The sequence below is a fragment of the Prinia subflava genome, chromosome 4 (assembly GCF_021018805.1).
Source record: "Prinia subflava isolate CZ2003 ecotype Zambia chromosome 4, Cam_Psub_1.2, whole genome shotgun sequence".
Classification (NCBI taxonomy): Eukaryota; Metazoa; Chordata; class Aves; order Passeriformes; family Cisticolidae; genus Prinia; species Prinia subflava.
The window spans coordinates 58,360,482-58,376,267 of NC_086250.1; the positions used below are offsets into that span (position 1 = coordinate 58,360,482).

Genomic DNA, 15,786 nt, shown 5'->3' on the forward strand with positions numbered 1-15,786 from the left:
CCAGTGAACAGCACTTACAAGTGGAATAAAGTATAATACAGTAATTACAACCATAAAATAAGATATAAAATAACTACTAGTGAGCTAAATAAAATAGCTTTATTAAAATGAGAAAGAGCTTTGGAGTACAAATTAATTAAAACAATTATGAAATGCTTACAAGATTTTCCATCACTTCAGCACCAAGCTGACAAAAAAAGATGGACCAAGAAACAAAGTCCTTATTAGTCACTCATTCTGAATAGCAGCAGTAAGGTCTAAATAAATTCTATGTCCATTTCCAATTCAAAATGCTTTCACATGGCTGAGAATACCAGTTTTGCAATTCTTGCAATTAGAGTTCCTTTTTTTCCAGATATTTTAACACAATCCTAATTCAAAGTTATCGGTGTCTGTAAAATGTTTTACAATGTGCTTAAACATGAACATAATTTTGCACATACAATTATGCATTCTTTAATGATCAACCAAAAAATCATTAGCATAATTGAATACATAACAAAGATAGATCAAATGTCAGCTACTACCACAGTTTCATTATCAGTTCATGGTATGAATACCCAAGATTCAAATTAAAAACCAAATTAATTAATCTATATATATCAAGTATATTGAACAGATAACTTGTTCTGTGAGTTCTGATTAAACAACAGTAAATGGATTATTAAGAAAATGTATTAGTCTTGGTTGATATTTTGCCTTTTTGAGAGTCAGATTTTCCTGAAGAAAAAAGCAAAATAATTTTCTCTGCAGTTTAAAAAGTACAATCAGCAGAGAAACTGAATGTCCTTCAAAAACTATGGACGCATTAAAACTACTCATGAGGTATCTCTAATTACTTTTTGGTTTAACTCATCACATGAAATTAAGTTCTGAGCAGAACTGTGAAATGTTTGTGTTTGGAGCGTTGAACAGTTGTATGGAAATAAGGACCTTTATCTCCTGGGACAAGAACCTGCTGAATGCAAAACATCCACACAACATTCACAGAAGAAACTGTAAGAATCCCAAGTCTGGACATGTAAAACTTTAACAGCCCATTAAAAACACACAGCTCTTAAATAAACTCAGACCTTAGAAAGGATAATCCTACCATCCTCCTATTCTAATGGAGGATGTTTAATAAACTTCTCCAATTAAATAAGAAGACACATTATACGTAAATATTAAGAGCTTTATCAACTAACCTTTTAAACATATCTACAGAAAATATTTCAAAGTACGAGAAGTACACAGAATGAATGGTACAATTAAATAAGCCTTTCCATTGTGGTTAAACAAAAATGCATATAAAATGAAAAAGTTTTAACTAACTACATTTCATGAAGATCTTGATCTGCACATATTTACACACAACACATAACTATTTATAAGAGAGTTATATTTAAAAATTTTATGTGAATAGCAAAACTATGCAAAATATGAATTTAAGGCCACAACATGAAAGAACTTTATTACAATCCCTTAGTTCTGGCATATCTACAAAACTTCAGATAATACGGCAACCAAGACTTTTGTAAGCCAAGAGAGAAACAAGTAAAGAAAGTATGATTAGTGGAGTCAAGATTAATTTGCTCAGAACATTAAGACAAGAGCGATTATCTAATTTGTCTGTCATTTGGTGTGAGTGAAAATACATATAAAACATGTCAGCAATAAGAAAAATAGGACATATAAAATTATTAATAGAACACGGTTTTAAAAGGTGAAATAGCAATTTAACTGCATTTAGGAATAACTAACAGCATTTCCTCAAACAATACTATTCAGTATTTATTAAAAGTCATTGTTTTAAGCAATCCAAGTATAACAACTTAAATTTCAGACTAAAAATACCTTCCTCTTATTTTAAGTTTCTTATAACAATATAATGGAAACAAACTAAAGACTGTCTCAATGAAAACATTATATGTAGGAATAGCTGTGGTAACTCTCCAAAACAGATGATCAGAAGATGCACTCAAGTAGAAACAGCAGAAATTCTGAAATTTTACTGAACCTTTGAAAAATGTAGCTGAATTCCACATAAACATCCTCATGAGAAAGTTAAAATGCAGCACTCTTTTTATGTTCTTAGGTATTTTTCCATGACTTCCATTTTCAAAAGAAGAGGTAAAGTATATACAGCAACAGCAAGAGCTTTTTTAATTACTATTTTAACCCATTTTCTGCATTTTTTCATCTCTTGTTACTAAAATTCAAGGGAAAATTCTACAAAATAATTGTTGATTTTTGGTGAAAGAATGTGAAAGAGTAGTAACAATTGCTTTATCTACAAGAAAAAAGATCAGACTGTGCAGAACACAAATGGAAAACCTGGGTTGAGTTGTTCTAAAAAAATGCAGAAAAAATCTTTTTAAACTTATCCCCACAGAAGATGCTGAATATTTATACTGAGTTGTCACTATTGGCTTTGTAATTTTCTGTAATGCTAATAAGAAGCAAACATATATTAAGAATACTCCTAACATTATAACAGGCTAAGGTTTTTTTCCTTAGAACTGCCTTATTGCTAATTTGGAGATAATGCTACATGATTTTAACATCTTTTATCAATGTTTATGGAATCCCCAGACTACTTTTATCTATAAATGCTCAGCCTTCTCCAAATGGCTACCTCAAACTCTCATGTAATTATCAGTTGTCTTACACTACATTGAAGAAGTTGAGATTCTTCCAAGCATGACACCAGCCAAGTGCTAAGCACCTGTAAATTCTACCAACACAAATCCTGAATTACTTTGGGCATTGCTATACCATGTCTCTTTGATTTCAAGCCTAAATGAAGTAGAAGACAGTGTGCCATTTGAGCATGACCACTTTTAAAAACCAGGAGAAATGGTTTATGATTTAGAGCAGAGAAGCTCTACGGGAAACAGAAAAGATAATTAGTTATAAGACATTCCTTATATTATTGATCTATTGATCCTCCCTCTCAATTTTTTGTATAAGTCTGAGAAAAATCTGAATGATGATGACAAGTAGACTAATGAGACTGAATAATGTTTTATCTTCAAACTCCATCTCATCTATAACAACATTCCATTACCAAACTAAAAAAATTCCATTAAACACAATTCATCAAAATTATTTTCCAGAGTTTAAGCAGAATGAGATTATGATTCAATTAAGAACGTATTTTGCCTGTTTGAAGTCTTCTGCAATATTCTGGAGTGTACACACAAGGACAGTCACTTTGAGAGAAGTTGTGATCCATAAGGCTGAGTTAATGAAGGTTGCTTGAAACCCTGACATAATGCATTAGCACTCTCCAAAGCACAAGCATCATCTTTCATACACAGGTAATCCATTTTTATTAGCAAATAAGCAGTACAGGCTTTATCCACTCACACAGCTACTTACTACATCAAGGTTTGCTTCACCATGCAGTTACCCAGCATCAAGAAAATAATGTGACACCACACCAACAGGAATGTTATTTTCTTGAAGAGTAACCTTAATGAGCGCTTAGGAAAAGTACAGCAAATACAGATCATGAGGGCTTTTTAAAAAGCAAAGCCACTGAATTTATATCAGCCATACATTTCCCTTTAACTGCAGTATAGCAAACCTCTGTAGTATGAAGTATGAACAAAAAGACAAAAGCAAAAAGGAAATGAAGGGTAAACCACAATATTCAATCAAACTACGTCATGATTCCAGCAATAAGTTCAGAATCCCTTAGCTGAAACATTCAAAAACTTATGACTGCAGTACACAACCACCGTTGTCTAATTAACAACTAAAACTGTATTTTAATCTTACACATAATTTGGTGTGTTTTTCTTGCAAAAGAAAGTAACTCAGTGAGCAGTCTTCTAGACAAAGAGAAACAGCCCAAAGAATAATGAAAAATATGTATTTTTACTATACAAAACTTTTAACTGGACCCCTTGTCTTGGTTTGAAAGACAGATATCTGCTAGGAAGGGGCAGGACCTCCCTAGAGATGGAGAATTCAAATCTCTTCCCTCTAAATTATTCTGATTAAAAAAAACTTAAAGGAGCTTTCAGGCAGAGGTATGGGGGTAGGAATAACAGTTCTTTACTAGTATATATGACAAAACGACAAACAAACAACAACTACAGCATCAGTAATAAACAGAACCAATAACCTTGAGGGCTTTCTTTTACAAAAGCCCAGAGCAGTTTGATCTCGGCGCCCCTGCAGGACTCCGAGAGGCCGAACTGGAAGGAAGGAAAGTCCCAGACCCGTGGATGAGATGAGGAGCTCTGCGCTGGCAGCTGGAGCGGCAGGGGTGTCCCGGCAGGGCTGGGCAGGGCAGGGCTACAGGGTAACAGTGGAACCTCAAAGCTCCGAAGAAGCAGCGGCGGTGGGGGGAGGCTGGAGAAAACGAGCTCAGGATTCCCGGGTACACAGCAGATGACGATAGATTTCCCAGGACGAGGCAGAGGCAGAGGGCAGCCTGACCGTCCTCCTCGGCGCTGAGAGCAAGAGTGCCTCCCCCTTCCCCAGATCTGTCTTTTTGCCTTTCCCAAAGCTCATCATCTCTCCCCTCTGAGGAGAGGACTCCGGGACTCAGAAACAATAGGTGTAGCCTTGTGCTGCCATATCCCTCAAGTACTCCTTTTTGTTCTGACTAAGTAGCCATCAAGGCTTCTTGGAAACTTATGGGAAAAAGTTCTGTGAGAAGAAAAAAAAACTAAATCTAACCCCCAACATCATCTACCCCGAATTTTTTCCCATACTAACTTATTACATTGAATTTAAACCTTTAAAAACAAAAAATATATATATATACACACATGCATGACCTAAATTATATACATCTATACATACAGATATGGGTACAGACACATGATGTGGGTAGTTTATCCTAAAACAAGGTCTCCTTGAGGTATGCATTGGGTCTCTCCATCCCTTTGCATCACCCACAAGGTGCATCCTGGTCCCTGAGCGAAGACAACCCCACGGATGGGATTGTCTTTGCTGGAGGCAGAATTAATCTGAACAGTTTTTCTTAGCATACTTCTCATGTGTACTACTGGAACTTTATCTCTATCTGTTGTTCTCAGGGGCTCAGATTGGGCAGGGCCTGCTCGGTTGGTGGAACCTCGAGTGTTCACTAACTATGTGGCCTTTGCTAAATTAATCTTCTAGTTCTTGAAAGTCCCTCCACCTAATGCCTTTAAGGTGGTTTTAAGCAGGCCATTGCACCGTTCAACTTTCCTGGCTGCTGGTGCATGATAAGGAATATGGTACACCCACTCAACGCCATGTTCCCTAGCCCAGGCTGTTATAAGGCTGTTCTTGAAATGGGTCCTATTGTCTGACTCGATTCTCTCAGGGGTGCCATGTCTCCACAGGACTTGCTTTTCTAGGCTTAGGATGGTGTTCTGGGCAGTAGCATGAGGCACAGGGTAGGTTTTTAGCTATCTAGTGGTGGCTTCTACCATGGTCAGCACGTAGCGCTTGCTTTGGCGGGTTTGGGGAAGGGTGATGTAGTCAATTTGCCAGGCTTCCCCATACCTGTATTTGGACCACTGCCCGCCATACCATAGGGGCTTCACTTGCTTGGCCTGCTTGATTGCAGCACATGTCTCACAGTCATGGATAACTTGAGAAATGCTGTCCATGGTTAGATCCACCCCTCGGTCTCGTGCCCACTTATAGGTGGCATCTCTGCCCTGATGACCTGAGGCATCGTGGGCCCATCGAGCTAGGAACAACTCTCCCTTGTGTTGCCAATCTAGGTCTATCTTTGACACTTCTATCTTGGCGGCTTGATCTACTTGCTCGTTGTTTCGGTGCTCCTCATTAGCCCGACTCTTGGGGACATGGGCATCTACATGGCGGACTTTTACAGGTATCTTGACTACCCGAGCAGCAATGTCTTTTTACTCATCAGCAGCCCAGATTGGTTTTCTCCCACGCTGCCAGTTGGCCTTTTTCTACCTTTCTAGCCAACCCCACAGAGCATTGGCTACCATCCATGAATCAGTGTAGAGGTAGAGCTTTGGCCACTTTTCTCTTTCAGCAATGTCTGGGGCCAATTGAACAGCCTTGAGTTCTGCAAGTTGACTCAATCTACCTTCTCCTTCAGTGGCTTGTGCAACCTGTCGTGTGGGGCTCTATACAGCTGCTTTCTACTTGCGGTTCATCCCTACGATGCGACAGGAACTATCAGTGAAAAGAGCGTAGCACGTTTCTTCTGCTGGCAGCTGATTATACGGCGGAGCTTCTTCGGCACGTGTCACTTGCTCTTGTTCTTCTTTATCTGTGAGATCAAAGTTTTTACTTTCTGGCTAGTTTGTGATTATCTCTAAAATCTCAGGGCGATTTGGGTTTCTGATACGGGCACGCTGAGTGATGAGGGCAGTCCATTTGCTCCATGTGGCATCGGTGGCATGGTGGGTAGAGGGAACCTTTCTTTTGAACATCTACCCCAACACTGGTAGTCGGGGTGCTAGGAGGAGTTGGGCTTCTGTGCCAATCACTTCTGAGGCAGCCTGGACTCCTTTATAGGCAGCTGAGATTTCTCTTTCTGTTGGGGTGTAGTTGGCTTCAGACCCTCTGTAGCTCTGACTCTAGAATCTCAGTGGTCGACCCCGAGTCTCATCAGGCACTTTCTGCCAAAGGCTCTAGGACAGGCCATGGCTCCTGGCTGCAGAGTAGAGCACGTTTTTTACTTCTGGTCTTGTCTTGACTGGGCTAAGGGCCACTGCATGAGTGATCTCCTGCTTGATCTGGGCAAAGGCTTGTTGCTGTTTAGGGCCCCAGTGGAAATTGTTCTTCTTGTGGGTAACCTGGTAGAGAGGGCTCACAATCTGGCTGTACTCGGGAATGTGCATTCTCCAAAAGCCTATGGCGCCTAGGAAAGCTTGCGTTTCCTTCTTGCTGGTCGGTGGAGACATCGCAGTGATCTTATTGATGACTTCAATGGGAATCTGACGCTGCTCATCTTCCCACTTTACTCCCAGGAACTGGATCTCCTTGGTAGGTCTCTTGACTTTGCTCTTTTTGATGGCAAAACCAGCTTCCAGGAGAATCTGGATGATCTTCTCTCCTTTCTCAAATACTTCTCTTGCTGTGTTCTCCCACACAATGATGTCATCAATGTACTGTAGGTGTTCTGGAGCTTTACCCTTTTCTAGTGCAGCCTGGATCAGTCCATGGCAGATGGTGGGACTGTGCTTCCACCCCTGGAGCAGTCGGTTCTAGGTGTACTGCACGCTCCTCCAGGTGAAAGCAAACTGAGGCCTACATTCTGCAGCCAGAGGAATGGAGAAAAACGCATTAGCGATGTCGATTGTGGCATACCACTTTGCTGCCTTGGACTCCAGCTCGTACTGGAGTTCCAGCATGTCTGGTAGAGCGGCACTCAGCGGTGGAGTCACTTCATTCAAGCCACAATAGTCCACAGTCAGTCTCCATTCCCCGTCAGACTTGCGTACAGGCCAAATGGGGCTGTTGAAGGGTGAGTGGGTTTTGCTGACCACCTCTTGGCTCTCCAGCTCTCGGATCATCTTGTGGATGGGGATCACAGCATCTCGATTTGTTCGATACTGCCGGCGATGCACCGTCGAGGTGGCAACAGGTACTCGTTGCTCTTCTACCTTCAGGAGTCCTACTGCAGATGGGTTCTCTGATAATCCAGGCAAGGTGTTCAATTTCTTAATGCCCTCTGCCTCCACAGCAGCTATTCTAAAAGCTCATCTGAACCCCTTAGGGTCTTTGTAATAGCCATTCCTGAGATAGTCTATGCCCAGAATACTCGGAGCCTCTGGGCCAGTCACAATCGGATGTTTCTGCCACTCCTTCCCGGTCAGGCTCACCTTGGCTTCTAACTGAGTCAATTCTTGTGATCCCCCCGTCACACCAGCAATGGAAATAGGTTCTGCTCCCTCATGTTCTGACGGCATTAGGGTACACTGAGAACCGGTATCAACTAAAGCTTTATATTTCTGTGGCTCTGATGTGCCAGGCCATAGAACCTACACAGTCTAAAAGACTCGGTTTTCCCGTGCCTCTTCCTGGCTAGAGGCAGGGCCCCTCTAGCACCGGTTACTACTTTCTTCCTGTGCATACATAGTAGAGGTTCCTTCAAGGGGGTCTGACAGAGCATCTTCATTTCTGTAATACCTGACAGCCTGGTCATGGGAGGCTGAGGTTACCTTCATTCTAGTGGAACCCCCTTGGTTAGTGTTTCTCTCTTTGAGCTCACGCACCCGTGCTGCTAGGGCAGAAGTGGGTTTCCCATCCCACCTTCCCATGTCTTCCTCATGGTCACGCAGGAAGGACCACAGGTCAGCTCGTGGGATGTACCCTCTCTCTCTAGCTGAGGGACGTTGGGTTCTGACTCTGGGGCCTGTGACTCACACCGGTGCCACATGGGAACTGTTCCTCCTCATCTCCTCCCTCACCTCCCTTATCTCCTCTTGGAGTTCTTTAACCACGGCAGAGACCTGAGTCTGCATTGGGCCACTGATCATACTGTCAAAATTTCTAAGCTTGCTGGCTACAGAACCTACAGTTACTCGGCTGGTATTAGCATTAATCATTGACATGAATGTTTTGTATTCAGATGGCCCTTTAGTTGCTAGATTCCACAACATTTGCCCTGTGCACCTGACGTTGTCGGGGTCATTGTTATGCTGTCTATCTCTCCCAAAAACTACCTCCAGTATTGCCACTTCTCTCAGCTGTTGGATCCCTTCCTCAACAGTCTTCCAGCGCATGCTGAGGTGGTGCTCCTGCATTCTGTCTCTGTGGACAAACCTCTCCCTTACACTCATTAAAAGCCGGTCCCAAAGGTGAAGGGGTCCTTGCTCCCTTACAAATACCTGATTCACACCTGAATCTTGGGTCAAGGGTCCTATATTCCTTGCCTCACCACCATCCAGTTGCACACCTCTACCCATAAGGTCCCAGACCCTAAGTAACCAGGCTGTATAAGGCTCATGTCCCCGTCGTGCAACATCTTTTTGCAGAGTACGGAGATTTTCATATGACAGGGACTCAGTGATGATCTCAACTTCTGGCTTCCCTGTGGGTTGTGAGGGCCTTCCTTTTTTATCCTTATCACTTCGGTGCTCTGATTTCACCTTATATTTCTTCCTTTCCACAGGGGCAACTGCTGCTGGCTGTGACTGCCCCTGTGGTTCAGCTGGAACCTGGACAGTTGTAATGTCTGTGGGTTCCACTGCTGCACCTTCAGACTCTCCCTCTTCAGGGCAGGGGGAGGGTTTGCCACCAGCTGGGGAAAGGTGCTCCTTCAGCACCTGGCTTATCTCTTTCACTAGAACTCCCACCCAATCTGGGTGGTTCATTCCTGAGGTGGGCTTTATGTCAGGGTCAGGTGGTGGGGCAGCATCTTTAGTCTGTGGGGCAGTGTCAGGCTCCATGGCAGCACCCTCAGTCTCTAGGACAGTATCTTTATTCTCTGGGGTAGGTATCAGGGTGGTTATCCAGGCCAATCTCCCCTTATCTCGGAATATTAAATAGAATAGGCCTGTGAGCAATACTAGCCATTGTATGATATCATTAGCATTCAGAGAAGATTTAAACCCTTCAAAAACTGGTGGAATAGACCCAAAGAGCTGAGTAAAGGGTTGGGAAAAATTTCCCCTGGTGTCATTTTCTCACAATAGGTACCATTGTTAAAGTAACCCCACAAACAAACACTTAGAGTGTGATAGCCATGTATCCATGTGCCTGCCTTCCAGAGGAAGTTAAAAATCCATGAATTCCTCACTTTATTAACCCATAGTGCAAACTGGATAACAGCTACAGTAGCCTTAGTTATAGGGCCCATGTTTAAATAAGGGCCTGCAAATGGGAGAAACACAGCCACAACCACATGCCACCCAAACCAAGGTAAGCTAGACCACATGATGCTATTTAGGGAGGTTTCTATACCCAGTGCACAAGGTCACTTAAGAACTGTTATTCCTTTTCCTCTCAATGCCCTCAAGCCCCACGTTGGGCACCAATAAATCTGTCTTGGTTTGAAAGACAGATATCTGCTAGGAAGGGGCAGGACCTCCCTAGAGATGGAGAATTCAAATCTCTTCCCTCTAAATTATTCTGATTAAAAAAAACTTAAAGGAGCTTTCAGGCAGAGGTATGGGGGTAGGAATAACAGTTCTTTACTAGTATATATGACAAAACGACAAACAAACAACAACTACAGCATCAATAATAAACAGAACTAAGAACCTCGAGGGCTTTCTTTTACAAAAGCCCAGAGCAGTTTGATCTCAGCGCCCCTGCAGGACTCCGAGAGGCCGAACTGGAAGGAAGGAAAGTCCCAGACCCGTGGATGAGATGAGGTCTGCGCTGGCAGCTGGAGCGGCAGGGGTGTCCCGGCAGGGCTGGGCAGGGCAGGGCTACAGGGTAACAGTGGAACCTCAAAGCTCCGAAGAAGCAGCGGCGGTGGGGGGAGGCTGGAGAAAACGAGCTCAGGATTCCCGGGTACACAGCAGATGTTTGTAGATTTCCCAGGACGAGGCAGAGGCAGAGGGCAGCCTGACCGTCCTCCTTGGCGCTGAGAGCAAGAGTGCCTCCCCCTTCCCCAGATCTGTCTTTTTGCCTTTCCCAAAGCTCATCATCTCTCCCCTCTGAGGGACACTCCCAGGGACTCAGAAACAATAGGTGTAGCCTTGTGCTGCCATATCCCTCAAGTACTCCTTTTTGTTCTGACTAAGTAGCCATCAAGGCTTCTTGGAAACTTATGGGAAAAAATTCTGTGAGGAGAAAAAAAAAACTAAATCTAACCCCCAACACCCCTGTATTATAAAGGCTGTGATCAGCAATACAAATTGACAACTAATTACTAATGGTATCCCTCCAGAGTCAGCACTGGAGCCAGTATCTTTGTTAAAAACTAATGATAGCATAGAATAGACTGTGCGTTTGCAAATGATACCAGATTGGGAGGAGACCTTGACACACTGAAAGTGAGGGCAACTATTTAAGGAACGCTGGTATACTGAAGGAATGGCTAAGAGGAACCTCCTGAGGTTCAGGAGAGGTGAGTGTCCCCTATGTGGGATGGAATAGTCTCATTCAACACGCACTGCCTGGGAACAGCCTGATGGAAAGCAGCTCTGCCAAGAAGGACTTGGGGATCCTGGTGGACAACAGGCTGTACCCAAGTCAAAAATGTCCTTGCAGCAAGAAAGGCCAAACACATGTAAGTCTTTTTAAGCAAGAAAGCAGCCAACAGGTCAAGGGAAGTGATTTTTCCTCTGTATTTGCCACTTGGGAAACCATGTCTGCATTACATCAGTTCTGTGACACTGGCACACGTGAGCAAGCCCAGGAAGCAGAGGAAACTGGAGCACTTCACACATGAAAAGGAGGCTGGTAGAACTAGGTTTGCTCACGCTTAAAAAGAAGTTTATGAATAGCTGCAACTACCTAATGGGAGCATGCAGAGAACATGGAGTCAAATTCTTCTCAGGGGTACACCGAGATAAAATAAAAGGTGGTGGACATAAGTTCCCTTTAAAAAAATAATTATTTCCATAAAAAATAAAATGCCAGTGGAAGCAGTCAAACTTCCAATAGTCTTACCCAAAGAAGCTGTAGAATCTCCATCCTCAGAATCACTCAAAATTCAACAGGGCAAGACTCCAGAGCCTGCTCTAAATTGTCCCTGTCCCATTAGATAAAGAGTGATCGAGGCAAGGGCAAAGGCTTGGAACACTTGACTTCCAGAGACCCCACATAACCTAAGCAGTTCTAAATTTCCATCAATATTTACTAGCAAACACTCAGGATGTTTACTGAAAACTACAAAAAATTTATAATGACCTCATAACTTTATTTTAAATTAGATAAAAAACAGGAACCCACTCTTCACTTTCAGTTACAAAGGATGATCAAAGGGCAGTATAAGATGACACAATTATTTGCTATAGTTGACTTTTTTTAAAATGTGAAGCTTTCAAAATAATGCTTCCTAAACCTAATAATTGAGAGAAATTATTTACCTATATTCCTAAAGCAGTGAAGGTACAAATAAGACTTCAGCATTTCTTTTTTACTTAAACTAAACAATAATATATTGTATTATACTTAGTATTTTTATTCAATTGAACAACAAAGTTAACTATCAGAATGCTATGTCTAATTTTAAAAATAAGAAATTAGTTAAATTGGTTAAACAATTTTTTTATAGAAATGCTTATTGACCAAGTTAAGGAAGTCTATTTATAGGAATTTTAATTATACACTTCATTTAATATATAATCTGAAATGTAAACATCAATATTGATACAAGACTAAAATTACATATAAAAAGTCACATTACGAGAAGTTAGATTATTTTTAAGTAATAAAATACACTGATTTAACTATATTTTTAGTATAAATATTTAGCTACCCAAATACAGAAACATGCCCTGATATTTTTCATATTCACTAGCATTTTAAAATATATATCTACAACAAAAATGTTTACATACATTTAAGTTTATAGTATAATTTTACACAAACATTTTTCTCCAGCCCTTGGTTTTTGATCATTAAAAATACCCTAGAATCCTAGAAAAGCACAAAGACCATTATCAAATATTAAGGATGTACATACAAGCAGCTAAAATCTCCTTTTTTTGACAAGCATAGGCACAAAAAAAACTTCACAGTATATGTAACAAAAAGAGGGAATTAATGTTCCCAAGAAGATTATCAAACATAAAGCTACACAAGAAATATCTTTTTCTAAGTCATCACTGACAGGCTAGTGTTGCAAATATATGCCTGGTTCTGCTTGGCAACATTTTGTTAATACTCTGTTCATTAATTTAACAAACTATCAAGAGAGTATGTTTAGAATGGGCAAGCATTATCTCTTGCATTTCATTTAATTAAACTCTGTTCTAGCTATATGACAGTCAGCATTTCATGAAAGGAATTATTTTAAGGATGAAGGTAAAATATTTCAAAGTGCACTGCTAAAACATGAAAGCATAATCTAAAATTACCCCTGCACATACTGTAATTTATCTATAAAATTAAAGATGTTATTTCCAGAGTTCATAATTAATTGGATTCCACAGAGAAATTATGCAGGCATTCCAGATAGCAAAATGATGCACAAAGGCACAAAACATAGTGCCGAAGGACAACCATAAACAACCCCCGTGACTTGCCTGCATTACCGCAACCATCGAGGCTTAATGCGAAATGAATACTGGCTGCCTTTTGTATGTGGTCATTACTCTGCTGCAAAGAAATTGCCATTGAATTTTGATTATATTGCCTTAATAAAAAGTAATGAAAGAGGCTCATGCTCTAGTGGCTTTCTTTTAAATGATACACGACAGTGATCCGCAAAGGCCAGTGTGCCACAAACTAATGATGACACCTCACCTGAGAAGGGGATGTTAATGCACCATTGCAGGTGACTGCAGTGATGCTGGCTTTCCTTGCAAACATTTTAACTAAACACTTTCAGTGTAACATCAGTTAGGAATTAGTTTGCCTTTGAGACTTACCATCAATCCGACTAACGAGTTCTTCCAACATCTTCACCTTCTTCTGGATTCCTGGCTGTGCAAAAGTGTAGTTATCCTAAAGAGGAGAGAGCGTACAAGTATTAGTTGCAGAAAAGCAAAAAAGGTTTCTTTTCTTTCAATTACTTTTCTAAATCCATGTATTTTTCATTGTTTTCTTACGGTGTTTCTGTAGGTCTGCTTCTACAGTAAAATGATAAATCACCACACTGTACAGTCCTGTGAGTCCCCACCTCTACCAGTATATTCTGTACAGCTATTCCTGCATCAATGGCTCTCTACTTGCTCATCTAGTGAAGTTACATTATTGCAGAAATCCAAGTAGCTTTAAAAGGCCCTCATCTTACATGCCAAAGTGTGCCATGGTAAAGATTTTTAAGGTGATTTTTTCCTTGGAAATTTACAATTCTACAAATAATGTAGGAAATAAAAAAATTTATTCTATAATCAGAGACAGGGAAAGAATTTGATTTTTTGAAGTACAGAGTAATAACTTCATGCAGCATAAGAAATCAAAATTCTGTTTTAATGTACTTATAACTGTTCTGAACCCAAGATTACAGTTAATATTATGAATCAAAATCTAAGACACAAGCTATGTAGCTAAAAGGGCATTATATTTCATATGTTTCTTTGAATGAATTAACTCTGAATGATTTTTAATTTGTGGATTCCAGCTCTATAATATAGACTTGAATTTGAAATAATGAGAGCAAGAAAGCATCTCTGCTTGAAACCTGAAGTAACCAATCTTTTAAAATAATGACATTATTTAAATATAGAGCAATGTTTCTGAATATTTAATTTTTGCGCCACATGCATAGAAAATCAAGGTGAAAGATGTTTTGCCACAACTGCTACTGTCTGAGTTATTCTTTTATCAATTAGAGCTAAGTAATCCCAAAAACTACCCTAAAATTTTTTCATTTACATTGAAATATTGATTTTTTTCTTGACTTTATTTCAAATTTTAACTTGATCTTAGAGTAAAAGAGATGATTATCAGTTCATTTTTAATGATTTCATTTTATCGTGAATCTTGAGATGTATTTCTATTGAAATTTCTGTCTTACTGATTTTCTTGACTTTATTTACATGGAGTTTTTTTAGGTTTTATTTGACTTATGAAACTAAACTGCAATTTAATCTTCGAATTCTGTAAAACTGCTATAAAGTGTGAAGCCTAAAAGTTCACAAGGAAAAATGATACACTAATAATTCTGTAAATTAAAGTAATTCAGCCAACAAGTAATTTAGAGTATCAAAAAGTATAAAAAAGTCTACTGTATGCTCTGATCACTTGTTACTGATCACAGTAGTAGCTATATTAACAATTACAGCAAAATTTTCTACTGGTCTAGCAGTAGCCCTTTCACAGTAATTAATATTAGAACTCAGTGTATAAGCCAAAGCAGTATGGATGAGGAAGCAAGAATAATTCCTTGAATTTTTCAACTTTCCACAGGAAAATAGGCAAATAAATTTTCCAAGTAAAATAGGTAACAATTGCAGCTTGTTCACATTATTTCACAAACAGAACATGAGCACCCTTTTTAGTGCAATAAAGCACCAAAACTGAAAGAAGGGAAAGATTCATACAGAATTCAGATCTGCTATAATCTCATTTCAAAGAGATAGAAACTATCCCATGCTCTGGAACACTGTCTTTTATACAAGTCTGACACATAACCTGTATTATTCATGGATAATAACTATCGAGGGTGTAGCATCTTTAGGAAATCATAAACACTTTATTTACAGAACATACTCAAACAACAAAAACTGTATTCACTTTTCTTTTGTCCCCAAATGTTTACAAACTATTCTGTTTATTTATTTAAACAAAGTTAACTGGTGTTTCTAGAAGTAGTACTGCACTCAAAGTACACCAACATGGTATTTAATTATTTCCTCTGTAAAAGAATATTGCTGTATTTAACACTGAAAGCCAACACAGAGTTAAAACACTAGTGCTTCGATCATTAGTCTCTCCCCAGGTAGTGCAACTCTTGACTGTGATCTATGAATCTGAAATTACTTTCTTTCTCAAAGGCTAATTTAGTCCATATACACCTGGAAATTCAACCCAAAACTGCCATCTTGATTTGAAAACAGGTAAATTTGCTTTTCACTACATTTGATCTTTTGCCTATTTATTTTTCTGTTCATTATTTCAGCTGCAAATGAACACAGCTGGGGGCTACTCTTTACTTGCGCTGACTCACCTAAACTGGAAATATCTTTATTGGATTCCCCAGTACTCTCTTCTAATTAAACTATGTTGTACATATATATCCCCTCCTAC

General features: G+C 39.9%; 1 protein-coding gene across 1 annotated transcript in view; it reads right to left on the bottom strand.

Annotated features, from left to right (window-relative positions):
- The window catches only part of TBC1D22A (TBC1 domain family member 22A), a 150,484-nt gene that overhangs the window by 72,663 nt on the left and 62,035 nt on the right, over positions 1–15,786 (bottom strand). Inside the window, exon 10 of the mRNA XM_063396828.1 lies at positions 13,464–13,539. Within this exon, the coding sequence (XP_063252898.1) occupies positions 13,464–13,539 (76 nt within the window). The remainder of the gene's footprint in view (positions 1–13,463; positions 13,540–15,786) is intronic.